The sequence below is a fragment of the Euprymna scolopes genome, chromosome 40, assembly GCF_053919585.1.
Source record: "Euprymna scolopes isolate OS-2025 chromosome 40, ASM5391958v1, whole genome shotgun sequence".
Lineage (NCBI taxonomy): Eukaryota > Metazoa > Mollusca > Cephalopoda > Sepiida > Sepiolidae > Euprymna > Euprymna scolopes.
The window spans coordinates 68,727,478-68,749,977 of NC_136521.1; the positions used below are offsets into that span (position 1 = coordinate 68,727,478).

At 33.3% G+C, this 22,500-nt stretch overlaps 1 protein-coding gene across 4 annotated transcripts in view; it reads right to left on the reverse strand.

The window, feature by feature from the left end:
- The window catches only part of LOC145265612 (synaptotagmin-17-like), a 104,795-nt gene that overhangs the window by 34,064 nt on the left and 48,231 nt on the right, over window positions 1-22,500 (reverse strand). For all 4 annotated transcript variants that reach the window (XM_080121632.1, XM_080121630.1, XM_080121633.1 and 1 more), the window contains exons 2-3: window positions 12,068-12,273; window positions 10,543-10,667 (exon numbers count right to left, since the gene is read on the reverse strand). In XM_080121632.1, coding sequence (XP_079977758.1) covers window positions 10,543-10,566 — 24 coding nt within the window. In that variant the 5' untranslated portion in view covers window positions 10,567-10,667; window positions 12,068-12,273. The remainder of the gene's footprint in view (window positions 1-10,542; window positions 10,668-12,067; window positions 12,274-22,500) is intronic.

Below are 22,500 nucleotides of genomic sequence, written 5' to 3' on the forward strand. Positions count from 1 at the left end.
CGGGAAAGCAGAAAAACGGAAGACAATTCAATAGGCGTGCAGTTTTCAGAAAGAAGCTTTGTTCATGGAATCTATATTTAGGTTTAGGCACAGATAAAGAGTGGGGGAAATTATTGATAGTGGTTTAGGCTAGACGAGTGTTTTTCGTGAAAGTTTGGCGAGAGGGATCATAGATTGAAGCTCAGACGAGCACTTGCCATGAAAATAATGATAAAGCAGAGACAGGCTCGCAACGTCTCTTCTGTGGGGAAAGTGTTTGCAGGGAAGAGAAAAGGGCATCCCTCCGCTAAGCTACGAAGTCTATTTTGAACTCTGTAAAGGTAGGATAAGCTGCTTCTAGCAGCTCCTGCCCAGATGTGGTAACAGTACTCCATCAATACCTGGCTTTTATTTAATTTATCTTCCTTGATAAAACTTTTGTAATCGATTCTTTTATATTATTTTATATTAATACCGACGAACTTTACTGTGTACAAGCAATATCGCCCGACGAGGTTTCTAGTTACTTGTAATTGGCTGACCGAAACATGCCCATGAATGTGTAGCGATACATACATGCTTATATAAAGCAAATAAAAAGTATATCTTGGTCAAGTTCGGTGTTGAGCACTGTTCTATGAACCTCGTTAAAATTCATTGGTTGCTTTACCTCTAGAAAATATTAACTTGGAATATATATATATATATATATATATATATATATATATATATATATATATATATATATATATATATATATATATATATATATATATATGAGCACAATAAGAATGGTAAATGAATTCACAAAAACTACAGGGTGACCCAAAAAGAACAGAGGACATTTAATTGTTTTTCTGAGCATTTTACAGTCAACGGAGAAAAAAAAAGGCCAAAGACCCTAGTGTTTTGATGTGATGTTTTGAATATAATAAACTAGTTATGACCAAAGTTTCATTTAATTCAGACAAAACACTAAGAAACGGGGCCTAATTGGAGTTGGGACCCGTTTTTTGGGGTCACCCTGTATGTATTGGTAAATATAGATTGGTTCATTTATTCAATAAGGGAATAAAAAAAAACATTTAGTTGGGGGATAGAAGAGACTCTTCATGCCGAGGTATTTCGAAGCCTAATTTCTGGAAAAAAAACTCGCTATTTGTGTACAGTTACATATTTTTCTGAATAATCGCTCAAAAATCGAAAATTAAACATGATTTTCCTACGAATCGAACGCCGACGAAAGTCATTTAGCAGCAAAAACGCACATGAACCTACCGATGAGAAATATAAGAATGAAAAACCTATATTGGAATCCTTCAACCAAGTTATAGAAACTTAAAATCTAAAAAAAAAAAAAAAATTAATAAAACATGAAACAAAAAAATAAAACCTAAATAAATAAAATAAAACTAATATTGAAACAGATTAGTAAATGTGTCAACAAATTCACCGTTCTCATACAACTATTTTATATCTAGAAATGTAAACAAAAAATAAAAAAGAAGGAAGGAAAGAAGGAAGGAAAAGGGGCGGATAGAGAGTAGTAGTAGTAGTAGTAGTAGTAGTAGTAGTAGTAGTAGTAGTGGCTTTACTACAATTGTTCTTATGTTTGTCAATGGGTTAAAGTTGTTTAGTTGTAAGAAAATAGCGACAGTATAGTTGTAATAAAGAATAGTTGCAAAACAACCCCACTCTTCCCATGTTAAATAATAATTTTGAAATAATAACGTTAACATTTCAGTGCGCAGGTCAAAATCTGCAAAAGAAGCGATTGTGTTTATTTGTTTACGTTGTTATGGGTCAATGTTTATGCGTGTATGCGCAACCGGATGTCGTAAACTGGAAAGTGGGTTACATCATTCGTTACAAGGTCATTTTAGTTTTATAATTATATATATATATATATATATATATATATATATATATATATATATATATAAGTACATAGGTTTAATAAAGTATGGTGAGAAACACTTCAGCAAAGGTTAAACACATCTATTTTTCGGAAATGAAAACACAAATAGAGGTGAAAGTCCTTAATTCAAAAAAAAAAATTCCTTCTCGTCAGAGGGGAGGAATTAGCAAAATGCATAAAGAAATTTTGTCTGTAAAGTATTAAAAAAAAACTAAGTATAAAAAGGATCATATTAATGTGAAAGTGAAATGTTGATTAATGAAACAGATGGAATAAAAAAAAATGGTTTCATGCGAAAGTGTGTTCCCATGGTGGCAGAGTTCAAAATCAGGTGAATCAGATAAAGTGGTAGAAATAAAATATCCATGTTTATAGTAGTCCGAGAGTGTGTTGTTTGAGATTATGAATGGTTCAAAGAATAAATATCTTAGGGGATATGCACAGATAAAGGGGCCTGGTTTATGAGGTTTCTCAAAAAGAAAGCGATTTGAAGAGTACGTGCAGCAAGTTATCACGTGGTGGATGGAGTTCATCCAAAGAGGGAGGGTATTGGCTCAACGTCAAGGCAGTTCAATGCTGTGGAGTAAGGGGAGATGATGATCTGGTTATCATGACAACCTATCTTTGCAAAAATGGTAATTAGGGCAGTGGGGGGGGGAAGTCGAATGGGTGAGTGGGTTTAATGGGATTATGGGTAGTGTAAACGAGGATGAAGCATATATATTTAAAAAAAATGATTTTTTTAAAAAGAATTTTAGGGCTATAAGCTTATTGCGAGAAAGAATTTATCTGGAAAATTAGAGGGTTCTTATTGAGTTTTTTTTGTGTGGATTTTGGGGATTGAGTAAACAATAAATGGTAATTAGAGGAAGAAGCATAGTGCAACCAATAAAAAGCAAAGAAATGAACAGAATTACGCTCGAACTCCCGTACAAATGTATAGTGGATAGGTACAGATGAATGTAAACCCATGCATAAGCACACATGTATATAATGGTTGTATCGATTGGTTTCCTATATGTAAATCCAATGAAACTCACGTGATTATTAAAGAGTACTCAATGCAGGACAGAGCTGATATATAGTCTGTTTATTATAGAAACATTATTGATTACATATGTGCATACATGTTTCAGTGGAATCCTAATTCAAGGATAACACCTCATCAGGCCAAAAAAAAAAAGAATCGATATAGTCGGATTCTGTTTTGGTCTGATGAGATGTTATTCTTGAATGAGGATTCCAATGAAACAACTATGCACATATGGAACCAATAATGTTTCTATAATAAACAGACTATATATATATACATATATATATATATATATATATATATATATATACATGCATATATATATATGTTTTGTTTACAGAAAGTTTAGATGAGATAAGTCATCGGTACCGTTGGTTTCAAACCCTACAATTAAGGACCGTTTTAGATACCCATATCAAGCCCTCTTCAGCCTCTTTATATATATATATATATATATATATATATATATATATATATATATATATATATATATATATATATCCATGCACCGGAAGCCAAGTGTCAATGACAAAAAAATCTGCGTGACATAACTAGCTTTACAGATCTATTACGTTCGGGTTTGTGAGGAATAAAAAAGGTTTCGAGAAAAAGTAACGGACCTCTTCTGTTTAAAATGGCAGGCCATGATCTATCGTTCGTAATAAAAAAAATAAAAAAAAAATAAATAAATAACTTTAAAGGACAATTAGTCGATAGGGATAGCTTGACAAATGTCCTGGCTTCGGGGGTGGGCAATCTACTCTATGGCGGTCAGAAGGGCCATAATGACGTTGTTGTCGGCATGACAACGGCCACAACGATCGTTATCTTAATAACACGCGATATGCAGGTATCCAGCAAAAATAGTTTTGGCGACAGTCAGTCGCTGTCAAGTTTCGAAAATAAAAAGTCAATAACTTGCCTACAATAAGCGTTGGATAGGTTTTTACTGTGAAAACGGTAATTTTCTCCCTTTTGTCAGAAACATCGCTCATTGAATGTGAGGACTAAAGTATTAAATAAGGGTAACGGCAGTTACAAGTCTACCAAAATCAAACGCGAAATCCATTTTCTTTTCTAGGCAATCTGAATTGTAAACTTATTCTGGTAGCTTTGAACATGGTCTTACTTTTCATACTTAAATCATTCGTTGACATCTATGCTGATGACACGACCATCTACGGCAACACATCAAAGGCTGTAAATGACAAAGTTCTCTCTGATTCTCTCTCCTCTGATCTCGAGCGTGTGGTTCAGTGGGGGGAAGAAGTGGCTGGTTACCTTTAATGCATCTAAAACCAAACTCCTATCTTTACATCATCAACGTTCTGATCCCCATTTGGCATCAAATGAAATGGATGGCTCTCGTCTAGGAGAAGCCCCGTGTTTTGACAAGCTTCTGGGTTTGACCTTTACTCCTGATCTGAAATGGAACACGTACATCAAGTCTGTTGCCAAGGTCGCTGGAAAGATGGTGGAATCCTTCTACCGCTTCAGAAGATATCTCACTGCTGATGCAATTCTCTATCTATATAAAAGCCAAGTACGTCCAAGGATGGAATACTGTTGCCATATCTGTGCAGGAGCTGCTAAAAACAGCCTATCCTGCCTTGACAGAGTACAAAATATACTTCGTGGCTTAGTGGGGGATGTCCTTTTCTCTACCCTGCAACCTCTCTCCCACAGAAGAGACGTTGCGAGCCTATCCTTGTTTTATCGTTATTTCCATGGCAGGTGCTCGTCTGAGCTCCAATCTCTGGTCCCCCCTCGCCAATCTTTCACGAAAAACACCCGTCTAGCTGAATCCACTGTCAAAAATGTTCCCCACTCTTTATCTATGCCTAAATCAAAACGTAGATTCCATGAACAAAGCTTCTTTCTTAGAACTGCACGCCTGTGGAACTCTGTTCCGTGTGCCTGCTTCCCACCAGACTACAACCTGGACGTTAACAAATTCCTAATGGACCGCCCCCTTAAGTAAACACTTCATTAAATCTCCACACTAACGTAATGTACTTGCAATAACCCTTATCCCTGAGTGACTCCAGGGCCTTGATAAGTGTTGACCACCGTGTAAAAAAAAAAAAAAAAATGGCCGTTACTCCCAAACCGTGGTCAAACATTTCTCGGATCCCCACGCCATCCGGTACTGTCGAAAAAGAACGAAAATAAATCCGACTTTTCTTTCTGTTTAACAAAAGTCATTTATTACAATTTACTTTCTAAACAATGCCTGCTTCTTGTTTTTTTTTTTTCTAACGGTTCATTTTACCCACCATAAGATGAACAAAACCCCGCCGTCTCGACACCAGCTAAAAAAGTCTCTCGCTTCCACTGTTACGCAACATGTCCATCTCTCCTGAACGTTTCTCTTTCTGCTCTACTACACGCCGACCATAGACAGCAATTTCTCATCTTCGACTTTACACGTCCATCTTTTTAAACTTTACTTTTTCTTCCCTCGACCAAGTGGTGTCCTTTCGTCTTCTTCTTCTTCTTCTTCTTCTTCTTCTTCTTCTTCTTCTTCTTCTTCTTCTTCTTCTTCTTCTTCTTCTTCTTGCGCAGGCTCGTGCACATTTCCCAATTTGCATATATGCTTTTTTTTTTTCGGCTACTGCAGCTAATATCCTCGCAAGCCAGCTATTTTTTCTTTTTTTTTTTTACATGGTAGTCACCACTTATCAAGGCCCGGAAGCTACTCGGGGATAAGGGTTATTGCGTGTACAGTAATCAATGGGATAATATCGTAGTAATCGTTAGTAATGGAGATTTGATAAAGTGTCTTACTTAAAGGGGACGGTTTATCAGGAATTTGTTTATGTTGGACTTGAAGATATCCAAGTTGTAGTCAGGTGGGAAGCAGGTAGACGGAAGGGCGTTCCATAGGCGTCTTACGGCTCCTGCTGATATTTTCCCACGCGCTCATGCGCGCGCTGTTACATTATGGTATCCGTTTGCTGCATAGTTAGGGATAAATAAGAATTATTATAGATGGAGAATGTCAATGAAACCGAGAACAGAAAAGATGCAGTGTAGCATGAGAGGAAAACACACATCCTCACTCATCTCATATTGATGAGGGGGAGGAGACATTTATACGTATTACAGTTCTGTGGTTCTTATAACATATATTAGAGAGGAGGGGGGTGATCAGTTTTTTTAACACAGGAGGGGGACAGTCATTATGATGGAGAGGGGGACACATTACTTTTTTTTTACACGGTGGTCACCACTTATCAAGGCCCGGAAGCCACTCAGGGATAAGGGTTATTGCAAGTACAGTACGTTAGTGGGGAGATTTGATGAAGTGTTTACTTAAGGGGGCGGTTCATTAGGAATTTGTTAACGTTGGACTTGAAGACATCCAAGTTGTAGTCAGGTGGGAAGCAGGCAGACGGAACAGAGTTCCACAGGCGTGCAGTTCAGCTATACTTGGATGGGGTTATACAAAGTTCATTAAAGGTGATTACACATTACCTTTGTTGTAGAAAGACGACACAGTTTTACAAAAACATGATTACTTCTTTATTATCATATCGACCAGTCGAAGGATGATGACGTCAAGGTCAATTCAAATTGGGTTTTACATGTTTAATGTTCTAACCATTCGCTTCTAAAGGGGGACCCTCCTCATGTCAGCTCTGTCTAGCTGACTGTGCTAACTTCGATCCGGACTCGACTGCCTCTGATCTCCGCCCCCCTATAACTGATCTTCGACTCTAGCTCCTATATTAAGAGCTCATTTCTGCCATGACGTCATACGTGTGTCTGTAAACGTGATCGACCCACGTGGTCTAAACATAGTGGTTCGGCACATGTTTCCACACCATTTCTGCAGACGAAGAATTCTCACTAACATATTTTTCGACCTAACTTATTTTTCAATATGTTTTTAAATTGCTATTGTTCGTTCTTCTCTAGCTGACCTTATTTTAATTTAGTTTTCATAAAAAGAATTGAACAATTAAATCCCTTTTACAACAACATATCTAAACTATTTTATGTGAAACTGAACAATGCGAAATTCCCTTTCTGAACCTTGCTTACAATACATATATACAGGGTGTCCCAGAAGTCGCGCACCATATATTCATATTTATATATTTTTTTTGTTTCAGATTTTATTCGGCCCAGAAGTCATTGATATTCATATTTGTTTTTATATAAATCTACATGGTGCGCGACTTCTGGGACACCCTGTATATATATATATATATATATATATATATATATATATATAGAGAGAGAGAGAGAGAGAGAGAGAGAGAGAGAGAGAGAGAGAGAGAGAGGGGGAGAGAGAGAGATCCACAGACAGACCGTTTCACCGTGTTACATTTTTTTCAGTGCAGCCATTGCGTAAGTGGTGGAGTGGTGGATAGCTGAAAAGCAAAGACTACACAACAAAATTCAGAAGAAAACAAGATATTAAAACAGATAAACATTGGCACTCTATTTGTTGCTGGGTGTAATTAACTGATTGCTTCTTTTGTAAAGTGCGATTGCTAGGGCTGTGACAACAGCATATTCTTTTCATTGTTTTCACTCTCGAGTATATATCCGGCACAGTTAGACAGAGTTGATCAACTGAGAACCACATCACTCTATATAAAAGCATATAAGATATCAACGGATACACACCTGAGAGCTAAAACAACGAAAAAATATGCTGTTGTCCTAGCCCTAGTGATTGTACATATTAAAAGAAACATTTATGCTTTTACTTAATTTCAAACTAGCAGAACCTATGTACCGGCGTTGCCCTCTAAAAAATGGTACTAACCATAACAGATTCGTTTTTACTTTGTTTCAAATTAATATGCAAAACTTTCCTACGTCTGTAATCTCTCACAACGATTCCATTAGGATTCGAAGTATGTTCCTGTTTTCTAAGTAAAATAAAACCGATCATAATATAAGTTTTAACGATATATTTTTTTTTACTAAAACACGAACCGTGTTGAAACAATAACGTCATTATTTAAAAAAATGTTGACATGGGAATATGATTTTGTCAAATATTCTGTACTTGCATTTAACGGTTTATGGTAACGATTAGACAGTAAAATCCAATTCTGCTTACTGCTTTATGTCGTTCAAAAATGAAATACGTATTTTATTTTATAAATGTACATAGAATGTCATTTTGTTTTATGATGTTTAAATACAACGCAATCTCTCTGCAGTCAAATTCATCCGAGTAAACTGAAACGCCATTATTCATTATTCAAACAACTTAAAACAAAAATTATTTTTATAAAGACTAAAAATACGTTTTTTTTATTTTTTTTATTTGTTTTCATTAAAGGTGTAAGATTTTTTTTTTCATTTTTTTCATTAACATAGATTTTCTTCTTTTTCTTCATTTACACAAATTTCTTATTCATACAAAATTTTTTCTTCATTCACACAAATTTTTTTTTTCATACAAATTTTCTATTTTTTCTTCATTCACACAAAAAAATTTTTTCATAAAAATTTTCTATTTTTTCTTCATTCACACAAAAAAATTTTTTCATAAAAATTTTCTATTTTTTCTTCATTCACACAAAAAAATTTTTTCATAAAAATTTTCTATTTTTTCTTCATTCACACAAAAAAATTTTTTCATAAAAATTTTCTATTTTTTCTTCATTCACACAAAAAAATTTTTTCATAAAAATTTTCTATTTTTTCTTCATTCACACAAAAAAATTTTTTCATAAAAATTTTCTATTTTTTCTTCATTCACACAAAAAAATTTTTTCATAAAAATTTTCTATTTTTTCTTCATTCACACAAAAAAATTTTTTCATGAAAATTTTCTATTTTTTCTTCATTCACACAAAAAAATTTTTTCATAAAAATTTTCTATTTTTTCTTCATTCACACAAAAAAATTTTTTCATAAAAATTTTCTATTTTTTCTTCATTCACACAAAAAAATTTTTTCATAAAAATTTTCTATTTTTTCTTCATTCACACAAAAAAATTTTTTCATATAAATTTTCTATTTTTTCTTCATTCACACAAAAAAATTTTTTCATACAAATTTTCTTCTTTTTGTTCATTTCCACAAATTTTTTGTTCATACAAATTTTTCTTTTTATTCACTCACACAATTTTTTTTATACAATTTTTTTCATACATATTTGCTACTTTTTCTTCATTTACACAAATTTCTTTTTTATACGAATTTATTTCTTTTCCCTTCGTTCACAGACATTTTCTCTTTTTCTTTTTCTTATTTCAGACATTTATTTCTTCATTGACACAAATTTTATTTCTCATTGACACAAATTTTATTTTTCATTTACACAAATTTTATTTTTCATTCACACAAATTTTATTTTTCATTTACACAAATTTTATTTTTCATTCACACAAATTTTATTTTTCATTCACACAAATTTTATTTTTCATTTACACAAATTTTATTTTTCATTCACACAAATTTTATTTTTCATTTACACAAATTTTATTTTTCATTTACACAAATTTTATTTTTCATTGACACAAATTTTCTTTTTCATTGACACAAATTTTATTTTTCATTGACACAAATTTTATTTTTCATTTACACGATATTTTTTCTTTTTCATTTATACAAACTATTTTCTTTTTCTTCATTCACACGTGTTACAAGTGTTTTTTTTATTAAAACAACTTTTTCTATATTATTTAATTGGAATTCATCATTGCGATGAGTATTATTTATTAATTTTTATTTATTGCGGACTATTATTCTCATCTTTTCTTAGTTGTTTCACAACGTTTCGGCCAACTATTCCTCCGGCCTTCGTCAGGTGGTAACCGCGACGGGATAGAAACTGGATCTCCTGACTACATTCACTGCAATTACAGCCTTCCATAGTTGTTGTCGTCTCAGCACGTTTTGGCCAAATAAGCCTCTGGCCGGCTTTGGGTAGGATTGAAACCGCTTTCTTCAAACAATTCTCACCTGGAACCGTAGAGATTCAACGTCTCTATCAACTGTGCCACGGGTCCCGAAGATGAGGAATAAATAAAAATTTACAATTTTTTCTTTATCTTATTTTGCTTCATTCGCGCAAATTGTTTTCTTTCACACAAATCTTCTTCTTTCTTATTTTCTTGATTCATGAAAATGTTGTTTTTTTCTTCGTTCAAATAAACTTTCTTATTCGTGCACACACATTTTCTTTTTCATTCACACAACTTTTCTTTTTCATTCACACAACTTTTCTTTTTCATTCACACAAATTTTCTTTTTCATTCACACAACTTTTCTTTTTCATTCACACAACTTTTCTTTTTCATTCACACAACTTTTATTTTTCATTCACACAAATTTTCTTTTTCATTCACACAAATTTTATTCGTTTTCTTCTTTCACACAAATTGTCTTCTTCTTTCTCTTCCGCTAATATTACTACGTTTCAATCAAAGCAGAACAGCAAACAAATGTGTTAACTTGTTTTTCTAACGCCGACTTCTGCGTCAGTAGACGATACCAAATCGATGGCTGAAATAAAAACCCACGCAAAATATTTTTGTAAAAATAAAAATAACCGAAAGAAAATGGCATATATAAACAAAATGGCGACTCCACTGATGTCAATATCGTTTGCTTTTTTGTGCTGTTTTGTTTTACTTACCTTTTGAAATGCAGATTCGCCCATAGTGGAAAAAAGATGGCGGGAATAGTGAGATGAGTTAGAGAAGAAGGTCCTAGGGTGATTGATGATGCTAGGAGTCTTTTTTCAGTGCCACAATGGAACCCCTTGTAAAAAAAAAAAAAAAAAAAAAAAAAAATACGCTTTACTTAAAATATTTATATCATCGGGATTAAATCAGAAGAAACATAATATTGAGTTAATCAAAACTCATACAAAATTAAAATAAATCTATTATATCTATAAAAGTGAAAATGTGTGTATGTGTGAGGACACTTCTCAACCTATATACTCAACGAATTTTTTTATCTACAGACTTGAAATCCGGTATCTAGGATATTCAGACACATGGAAAGGGGTCAAAATTGAAAAATTAGTACGTGGGAATCATCAGATTTTTTTTTTTTTTACTTTATTTTTTAAAAGGAATTAAACGTTACGTTTAATACCTACGGTTAAATAAGAATTCTGCATTAACTAAAATATAATATTTATGCGCATTTTATGGCCGGGCGACGCCGGCCAACACTGGGTCCCTTGCTAGATGCTGACTATTATATCCGTGAATACATATAAAACTATTGTCTTTGAATAATATATAAGCTTTTTGGCTAAGTAGGATATTTCGTAATATATTTTCTATTAAGCAAAACGTTTTACTTTATGTAAGTGAACTTTATACCAAATAGTTGTTTTTTAATCTTAAAGTTTTACTGTGTATGTTTTTTAGTGTAATATGCAATAATTATATTACAAGATTGTTGGAATATGAAATTTAAATATTGGTATTTGTTTTTGCATCTTGTTTCTTCATGTTTTTTTACGTTTTGTTTTCTATTGTTTTATTTTTTTTTATTTTTTTTTTTTTTATTTATCTATTGTTATAGGTAAGTTTTGGGTTTTTTTTTTTTTAGATTTAACTGTTAAGATGGCAGAACCGAGCAATGTAAAAAGCATCTGAAAAAAAAAAAAAATCAGATTTGGGGGGGGGGGGATTTCTTTGGCAAATCTAAATGGAACGACAGAGGGGAGAAAGCTGTTTTTTATTCTTTTTTTTTTTTTTTTTTTTGCTTTTACTTATTTATTTTTTTATTTTGGTATTTTAGAATATTTTTACTTTATTTTATTTTATTTATTTTCCAGGTATTTTTTAGGATTAAACTGTCCAATTAACATGATAGAAACGTGAAAATGTAAAAAAAAAAAAAAAAAAAAAAAAAAAAACACCCGAAAAACAAACTAGATTTGAAATGGATTTTCCAGCAAATCCAATCCGAACGATAAAAAGCAGAACTTTTCTGTTTATTGTTTTCTTTTTTACTTTTGTTTGTTTGTTATGTTTGTTTTTATCGTTTTATTTTTGTTTACTCATTTTTTTTGTTTAGGTTTATTTTGTTTCTTTTTTTTCTTTTCTTTTCTTTTGCAAAATAACATTCGACAAACGAGCAGTCAAAACGCTGTCGAATTGATAACAAAAAATGTGTCAATGCATTATTTCTTTTCGCACCTGTCGCAGATAAAGGACACTTCCTCGTGTGGTGTGGGTAGCGGCGAGGTAGGAACGTTTGACACGACACTGGTAACAGAAGCTGCAGTTGGTCGTCGGACACAAAAAAGGAAATGAAAAAAAAATCACTGTTGGTAAAGACGAACGCTCTCACTCGACCAATTGATGGCTGTAGTCAACATGGCGGCTGGTAAACATTTTGTTTTCTGGAAAGACAAAATGAACATCATTGTTTATGAAACAGAATGGCGATGGGAATAATTTACACATTAGTGACTATATATAAATATTTGCATCACGCTCTCCCTCACTATATATATATATATATATATATATATATATATGTATATATATATATATATATATATATATATATAATATAAAGCTGAATGTGTGTGTGTGTGTGTGTGTGTGTGTGTGTGTGTTCACGAATAGGCTCCTATATGGTTGACTATTTTAAAAAACTGATTACATATAATGATAGAAGATGTATCGAGACACAGGAATAGGTATGTTTAATCTGGCAGAACGGTGGTCCATTGAAATTGTGGGGTCTACGTTCGCGCCTGGTCCACAAAGTATGGAAAAAAAAAATTTTAATTAAAAAAAAACGTTTAGAAGTGTTTTTGATATAGATGCACATAAGAATGCGTTGATAAATATGTTTTAACTTAAATAGGGATGGCATAATAAAATTGTGGGGTCTGCGTTCGCGCCTGACCTCCATAGAATGGAAATAGGCACACAATTTAATAAAGACTTTTCATATCTATCTGTGTAAGTATACTTTGATAATTATGTTTCAGTTTGAAGAAATATGGTATAATAAAAATTATGGGGTGTTCGTTCGCACCTGACCTCCATAGAATGGAAATATGTCACAAAGTTTAACAAAGTTTTTTAATATAGATTCACAGAATATTGTGATAAGTGTTTCAGTGTGAACAGGTATGATATAATAAATTATGGTGTTTATCTTTTTTATTTTTACTTTCATCATATTTTGCTTTGGTTTTGATACCCCCAAATTCGACCCAAATTTACAATCCTTCTTTTTCATAACCTATCATACTTTCATCATTTTCTGTAGGCTGTCTTTGAACCCAGTCACCGACGAGTACGTTTGCTAGTATATATATATAGTGTTTGAATATATCGTTTAGTGGCCGTTTTAGTCATTTAAAACTGCTTTAAAGCTTCACCACTCACTCATTTAAATTCAATTAATGCAGTTTATATAGGACCTTCTCAGCTATATTGTGAAAAATTTTTTTTGCAGTTTTCGTTAGTAAAACAAAAGTTATGATGAATTTTCTGGAGTTCAAAATCGTAAAAATATGTAAGGAGATGAGCGACGTTTTTTTATGACTTGTTTCCATAGGAACCACGTCGTTCAGCAACCACGTTGTTGCTACTAACTCACTGCTGTCGCAAAAAGAGAAGTAACAAGTGAAACAGAGAAAATGAAAGCATGAAAGGGAGATAATTGGGAAGATTTTATTGAAAACAGAAAACGTATATTGTTATTACATATGTGTTTATGGGGGCAAAAAATAAGACTGAAATTAAACAAAAACCAAGTGAATTTATTGGAAGCCTGGAAAAATCATGGGTTACAATAGAAAAATGCGATATTCTAGTAAAAAAAAAATATAATACATTTATAACTTCAAATATTGCAGCATTAACAATTTTTTTAAATTCAATTTATAACATTATATAATCAATTCTTAATGCTGCAATATTTCAAGTTATAAATTTATTATATTTTTACTAGAATATCTTGTCCTTTTATTTTCTAGTTTAAACAACTAGTCCTTTACTTTTCCATGTTTAAGCGTAACCACATTACTTTTCTTGCTCGCATTTTTCTATTTTAATATATATATATATATATATATATATATATATATATATATATATATATATATATATATATATATATATATATATATAAATTACTCGGTTCGACTGTAATCTCAAAAATACCATTATTCGAATGGAAAAACTACAGAAAAAGATAATCAAACAAGAACACTCTGTACTATTCAATACCATATGTCTCAATGAAAATATGCCGCCTAAATACACAATATATATATATATATATATATATATATATATATATATATATATATATATATATATATATATATAGGAAGGCAGGCTCGAACCTGTACCGCGAAGGAGGAAAAGAATAGGGAAAAAACGTGACGTCTTTGCTGATACGACCACTGCCAAACCGCAAGTGAGGTAGGTTTAAATTAAGGCTAGACAATCGAAACGAGGGGATGACTTTCGAAAATATCGGTCAAAAAAGCGATCCTTCCCTGTAGAAAAGTGCCCAGTTGTGGGTGAAGAAATTAATGTTTTTAGCCAATTTTTCCATATTTGTCGTCTGAAGGGTCGAGCTTCAAAACGATGCTAATCTTGTGAAAACCCGTCGCCTCTGTCGAAAGTTTTAGGCAGACATACAAACATACATGCATACATACATACATTTATGTATTGGTAGCTCAAATTTTCGACCCAAACCGATTAAAAAGCTTGCTCTATCTCTGAATACCTTTTATGTAAAATTTCAAATGTTTAGACCAGAAATTGTCTGAGTAATTTGGTAGAGACTGCAGACGTAAATTTTTTAAACTTTGACCCCTATTTTGACCCCTTAACATTTATTGTTTTGGGCGCAAACCAAGTTATTAAGTTTGATCCATGTCCAAGAAATCCATATCTAAAATTTCAAGTGTTTAGACCCAAAATTAGCGGAGGAGTTTGGCAGAGTTCTCAAACAGGTCAAATCGTTGAACTTTTACCCCTTAACAAATTTTTGGCCAAAAACGGATTAAAAAGATTTTCCCAAATCTCAATACTCTGTATATCAAATTTCGAATCTGTAGAATGAAAATTGACAGAGTTATTGTGTAGGGAAATGTACACGGACAGACAGACACAAACAGACAGACATTTTCAATTTTATAGATATATAGATAAGCCAGGGGAAACGGATGTGTTTTTTAGAACGCTCCTTGCTTTAGAAACCCGCTTCAAATTTGTGCTCGGGAAAGTAGCCATCATTTGTCAGGCATAATTTGCCGCTTTAAAATATTCCATAAAAGCGTAAATTAGTAAATGTTTTTATGTACATTATAAAATTTTTGTTGAAATATTAGCAGAGTTTTGTTTTCGTTAAAATCGCCCGTTTTTCGTGGATCAGCATATATATATATATATATATATATATATATATATATATATATATATATATATATATATATATATATATATATTGTGTACAGAAAGTTGTTAGTTGAGACAGGTCATTGGTACCGTCGGTTTCAAGCCCGATAATAAGGCCCGTTTAAGGTATCCTTATCGAGCTCTCTTCAGCCAATATTCGTCTATCTTACAACCGGAAGTGTCAGATAGTAAGATAGACGAATATTGGCTGAAGAGAGCTCGATAAGGATACCTTAAACGGGCCTTATTATCGGGCTTGAAACCGACGGTACCAATGACCTGTCTCAACTAACAACTTTCTGTACACAAAATATAAGTACGCTCTTAAAATTTGGATTTTCCTTTTAATTGAGCACTCTGCTGGAATTCTTTTTCCAAAAAACTAATCATATATATATATATATATATATATATATATATATATATATATATATATATATAATGTTATTTGATTTTGTGATACGTTTGAAATGAATTCAGTCATTTACGAAAGTGCATTTTTACCTAAATGCAAGTTGGGAATCATTTAACCAATTTGGTACCCTCATATGGGGAGCGGCATATATATATTTTTTTTGTTTTTTTTTTTTTGTTTTTTTTTTTTTTTTAATGTAATTATCCACTGACATGTGTTTCGTCGTCTACGACTCATCAGAGTGTCTGAATCTAGCAGGATTAGAAATCAGGATCCCATGATAAGAAGCCTAAACTCTTAGCACTCGTCCAACTGGCCGACTGTTCGGATATATATCGCAATTTACGTGGTAGATGTTATTGTTTTTTTATTTTTGCGATACGTTTTTGATAAATGCAATTATTTACGAAAGTACATTTTTACCTAAATACGAGTTGGGAATAACTTCTCCTTTGTCATGGAGTCCCGATTTCAAATCTCGCTAGATTCAGCCACTCGTAGACAACGAAACACGTGTCAGTGGATAATTATATTAAAAAACAAAACAAAAAGAAACAATATATATATATAAATACATACATATATATATATATATATATATATATATATATATATATATATACATGATGATTGCAACGGCTTGTCAGACGAGTGCCACTCCCTCAGACATTTAAAATCCATGAGCCCAAATGTCTGAGGGAGTATCTATACAAATATGATGTTACAGAGTCTTAGCTTTGTACGACAGCTAAGTCTCTCTCTCTCGGTTCAAAATGTTGAGATCCAGCAACAAGCAAGAGCAAGATAGCCAGCAACAAATTAAACTGCAGACCAGCTTAATGCGGGTACTGGTCTTCCGCTTTATGGTTTTTTAAATCAGAGATTTGCTTCTCCTAGAAAGGTTGCCTTCACCACGGCTTACGGGAGCCCTCTCTACCCCAATACACATATACACGCACACACACAAATATACACGGTGCTAGTTGGCCGTTGACCCAGAAAAAGAGTTCATTCACCCTTTGCATACATACATATATATATACATACATGCATATATATATATATATATATATATATATATATATACGATGACTTCATTTAATCACATTAATACACGATAATATAGTTTTATGCGTAGATTTTTCTGTATTTACTTCAACAGTGCTTAATACATAGGTAGAGCTAGGTAGTAATTTATGAAAATAGATATGACAATTAAGCTACACAGAATATTCCGCGTTTCATTCTCGTTAGAATTCGTCAGGCTCATCGCGGAATATTCTGTGTAGCTTAATTACCATATATATATTCATAACTTACTATATATATATATATATATATATATATATATATATATATATATATATAAAGAGAGAGAGAGAGAGAGAGAGAGAGAGAGAGAGAGAGAGAGAGAGAGAGAGAGAGAAATGAGCGTAATTATTAAAGTTAAATCCTGTAGATTAAAATATACATAAAGATATACTGAAGTTAAGAATTTATTGTTAGAAAAAAAGGAATATATGGAAAATAATTATATTTATTTTCTTAATCCATGGATTTTCAATACTGGCTCATATCATCAGAGGAAATGAAATGCAATTAGCAAAATTGTCAGCTATGAATAAATAAATATTTTGCTTGTCAACACATATTGAAAAATATGATTGTAAAAACATTTATTTAAAAGTCTTCGTAATAAAATATAATATTAATAAAACAATTTTGTAATAAAAACAACATTGGATTTTTATAAAGTAAAATAGTTGTTTTTTTTTGTTTTGTTTTTGTTTTTTTCGAACAGATAAATAATTTAAATGAAACATTTTTTTTTAATCAAAGCAACTTTGAAGGGTCAACAACAAATTAATAAATCAAATGTTGGGTTAAGTGGGTTTTATACAAACGACTGTTTCCAAATGTATATCTATACGAAATAGTATCCCTATTAGGATATCCCTTCAGCCTCTAGTGTCAAATAATCAGGATAGAAATATGGATCGATAAATTTCAGGATGCTATTACTTTTAACACGTGGAAAAAAAGGATGAAATAAAAAGCTAATGAAACAAAAAAAAAAAACAATGAAACAAAAAAAAACAATGAAACAAAAAAACAATGAAACAAAAAACAATGAAACAAAAAACAATGAAACAAAAAAAAACAATGAAACAAAAAAACAATGAAACCAAAAAGAAACCAATGAAACAAAAAAAAACAATGAAACAAAAAAACAATGAAACAAAAAAACAATGAAACAAAAAAACAATGAAACAAAAAACAATGAAACAAAAAAAAGCAATGAAACAAAAAAAAACAATGAAACAAAAAAATTTTTATAAATTGTTCAAAACCAGTTAGATTGATTTATCACTGACGATGAATCCTGAAGGATTAGAAATTACTCGAACTTATGATAAATATGGCGATTACATCAGCCAGTTCCCGCCAGAAGTGGAAAGGATGGAAAATAAAATTAATAGAGAAAAAACATCTATTTTATTTAATGAAATATGTGTGTGTGTGTGTGCGTGCGTGCGTGCGTGCGTGCGTGCGTGCGTGCGTGCGTGCGTGTGTGTGTGTGTGTGTGTGTGTGTGTGTGTGTGTGTGTGTGTGTGTTGAAAATTGATAACATCAGTAAATCCATATATCTACAGACATGGTATACGAATTCTCAGATACTTCAAAAATTCTACTACAAAACTGGAAGAGGCAGTGCGAGTGCGGATGGCAAATTTTTTTAACCAAAAATATATACGCATGCATAAAAATATATGGAAAGAGATTTGTGTTTTCTATGAACTTTTTACACAAATATTACGCAAGTATAAATCATGAATATAATTACATATAATAGTTAATTAAAGATAATCATCCCATAAGAAAACGAAAAAAAAAACGAATATGGAATTAATTAAAATGAATGTTTAAAAGAATATGCAAATTAGCTAGCTCTTTTGCTAGTGAATGCAATACACATAGATAATAAAGCTGTATTTTCTATTTGAATAAATAGGAAAAGGGTTTATTTATTTTTTATTACTGTTATTTATTTTTTATTACTGTCATTTTTCTTTATTTTGGGGTGTTTTTAAGGCTCTCATTATCCCCGCCCATCATCCGCATATATCATACACATCACAATTTCGATTTTGTCATTATTTCATTGTAAATATAAAGTCATTATATATTTTATTTAAAAAAAAAAAAAAAAAAAAAGGAAAAGCCATTGTATATAATTTTATTGTTAAAAAGAAAAAAAAATTGTACATATTGTCATCTGGGGCTTTAAGTAGATCCAACTCCTAGAGTGAATGCGGTATTGTGGTGATTGCAACTAGTGATAGGGAATAGACAAGTGGACGACCCCCGACACCCATCTTCCCTCCCACACCCTTTCTGGCCTCATGCCACATTTAAAAAGAATTAGTTGCCTGTTTTATATAATTTTAACCCTAAAATTCTGTAAAATTTGTGATTTTTCTTTTTAAATAAATATTTAAATAGGAAAAGGGTTTTTTAATTTCAATACTCACACACACACAAAACTAAATCCATAGGTCTCTAGATATACACGCAAAACGTGTATGAATTTGATTTGGGCGTGGATTTTTGTGTAATCGTCTCTTTAAAAAGTAAAAGTAAATGCTCCAGATGAGGATTGAATTCACAACCTTCAAATAGCTCAGGTTAATACACATTATTATAAAACTGACGCGTTGCCTACTGCGCTACCAAGGCGTTCGCGGTATAACCCACAAAAACGAATGGATATATATTCTTCGATAATTACGTTTAAACTTAACTAGCAGCCCACTCCCTCCGGCATTGCCCGGTCGTAAAATACGCTTAAATATAATATTTTGATTAATGCGGATTTCATATTTATTATTATTTTTCATAAATAAAGATTTTTAAAATTTTGCATTTAAAAAAAATCCTAATGATTGTGTTCTCTTTATTTGTTTTACATGAGCAGTAATATGTTGCTACACAGCCAGGAGTATGTTTCGGTCAGCTAACTACTAGTAACTAGAGACAGCTACAGGCAATACAGCTTATACAAAAGAAAAGTTTGAAAACGTTACTCTCGCTTCTCCTTATTTGTCCCTCAGTCCTCATTTCCAATGAGTGATTTTTCTGACAAAAGGTGAAGAAAAAGCTGCTTTCCAGGTCGGCAGTACTTCGTGAACAGTAGTCTGAGATGTCGGAACTTTTCTGTTTCTATATCTATCCTTGTGGCCACGTCACTAGTAAGGGTGCTGGAGTTAAACGTTTCATCTGGGCTGACGTTATCCGCCTGATAGTCAGGGACCCGAACCTTGGATTAATCACTAAGGAGGCTGTCACATCAGCAGGTGCACAGTACTGCGGCTGCTGTATTGCCATCTGGTGAATGGATTCTGGACCATGCAGTAGCTTCTGGTGGGGCATCTCGATGCCATACTAGTGGGTAATTGTTACGACTTTACCTTATCATGTGCTACAAAAAAAAACAATAAAAAAAAACTTTCTGTCTTTTTCTCTCTTACTTTCCTTCTCTGTCCTGTTCTAACCAAGTCTGTCGACCTGTTCCACAAATCCCAAAAACCTCAACATGAAATATCTCCAGAAAAAAAAACGCAAATAAACCTAGAAGTCCATCCTCCAACGTAGACGCCTTCTCCATCATCAGCGGTCTACGTTCCAACCTTCAAGAGGTTGAAACACAATTACAGGAGATGAAACCGGACATATTCTTCCTTAGCGAAACTGGCATAGGGCCGACCACTTCTCTAGACGAGTTTATAATTAAAGGATACTCTAACTTAACATCTAAATCTGACCCCCAAGATCGCCATGGGCATGGAATATGTGCCTACATTAAAGATGGCTTTCCGTGTGATAAGGATATATCCAGTGAAGACCCTAATTTACCTTATTTGTGTTTCCTGGTTGCACTTGCTTACACCACTGCATTTATACTTGCCCTCTATATTTGCCTTCTATCGCCCCCACAGCAGATATTTGCCCTCTATCGCCCTCACAACAGCAGAGTTACCATCTTTAAGCGTATATCTGAGAAAATTGACCACATCCTGTCTGCTCACCCTTCGGCTAACATCCACATTTGTGGTGATTTCAATGTCCACAATGTGGAATGGCTGACCCACTCGAACAAGACAGATGATGAGGGAAGGTTCTGTCATGATTTCGCCATTGCCTATGACCTCACCCAGATTGTTCACGAACCCACCCGTGTGCCCGATACTTCCGGTCAGTACGCTAGCCTTCTAGACCATTTTCTCACAACTTCCCCTGAGCTATGCTCATATTCCGTTCTGTCTCCTCTGGGATTTTCCGACCACTCGGTTGTATCAGTTAAGATAAAAACGAAATGTAATAAGTCTTCAGCCGTACATCTCCACCGTACTGTTTATAGATACTATACAGCCGACTGAGATAGCTCCCGTACATTTATATCTGATCCACCCCTGCATTCCATGTTTAAAAAGGATGTGTCCTCTATAGTATCAAACCTGACCGAATAGTTAATTGTAGGCATAGACCGATTCACACCATCCAAAACATTCCAACAAAAACCTAACAGCCAGCCATGGTTCTCCCCAGAATGTGCTGCTGCAATCGCACACAGAAATCACTTTTTCCATAACTACCTACATAATAGATGCACTGAGACTAAAGCTGCTTTCAGGACTGCCAGCAACCACTATAAAAGAGTAATAAAAAATGAAAGATAGCTATATGCTCAGTCCGTTAAATCCAAAGTAGTTGAGCAGCGGCTTGGTTCCCACCAGTTTTGGCAAATAGCAAACAGGATCATGAACAGAAGCGTGCGTTCTATCCCAACTATCATCAATGGACCTGAGGTCATCTCGTCAGCATCAGACAAGGCCAAACTATTTGCCAAGAACTTTGCAGCTAATTCTACCCTATGCGACGAAGGCCATCAACTCCCTGTATTTCCTCCTATAACAGACAAAACGCTATGCAACATAAAAAATATATGTGCGTGATGTCGCCAAGCTTATCACGAACCTTGATTCCAGTAAAGAAACTGACCCTGATGGCATTCCAATTATAGTGCTGAAAAAGCTTCAACTAGAACTTGCTCCCATACTTACAAAACTATTTAAGCGTTGCCTTAAGTCGAAGTGCTTCTCAGTATGCCCTGTATTTAAGAATTCAGATGATAAATCGTCTCCCTCTCGGTAAAGACCAATAAGTCTCCTAAGTTGTTGGAATCCATATTAAATAAAGAAGTAGTCAACCACCTCAGCAGAAATAACCTTCTAAGTGACATGAAATATGGTTTCCGTTCTGCTAGGTCTACAGCAGATGTGCTAACGGTTATATCTCATAGGATTAGTGAATCTCTTGACGAAGGCTTCCTTTCTAGGGCAATTGCTCTTGACATATCAAAAGCCTTTGATAAGGTATGGCATAAGGGTCTACTTCACAAGATTTCCAGTTACGGTATAACTGGAAATGTTTTCTCAATTATTAAATCATTTCTCTCTGATAGGCTCATAAGAGTAGTGGTTGATGGGCAGCAATCAGAGGCCCACAGTATTAATGCTGGAGCCCCCCAGGAGCATATTCTGGGCCCAACTCTCTTCCTGATCTACATCAATGATCTCCCAAAACACATACTTAAGTCATTCGTTGACATCTATGCTGATGACACGACCATCTACGGCAACACATCAAAGGCTGTAAATGACAAAGTTCTCTCTGATTCTCTCTCCTCTGATCTCGAGCGCGTGGTACCGTGGGGAAA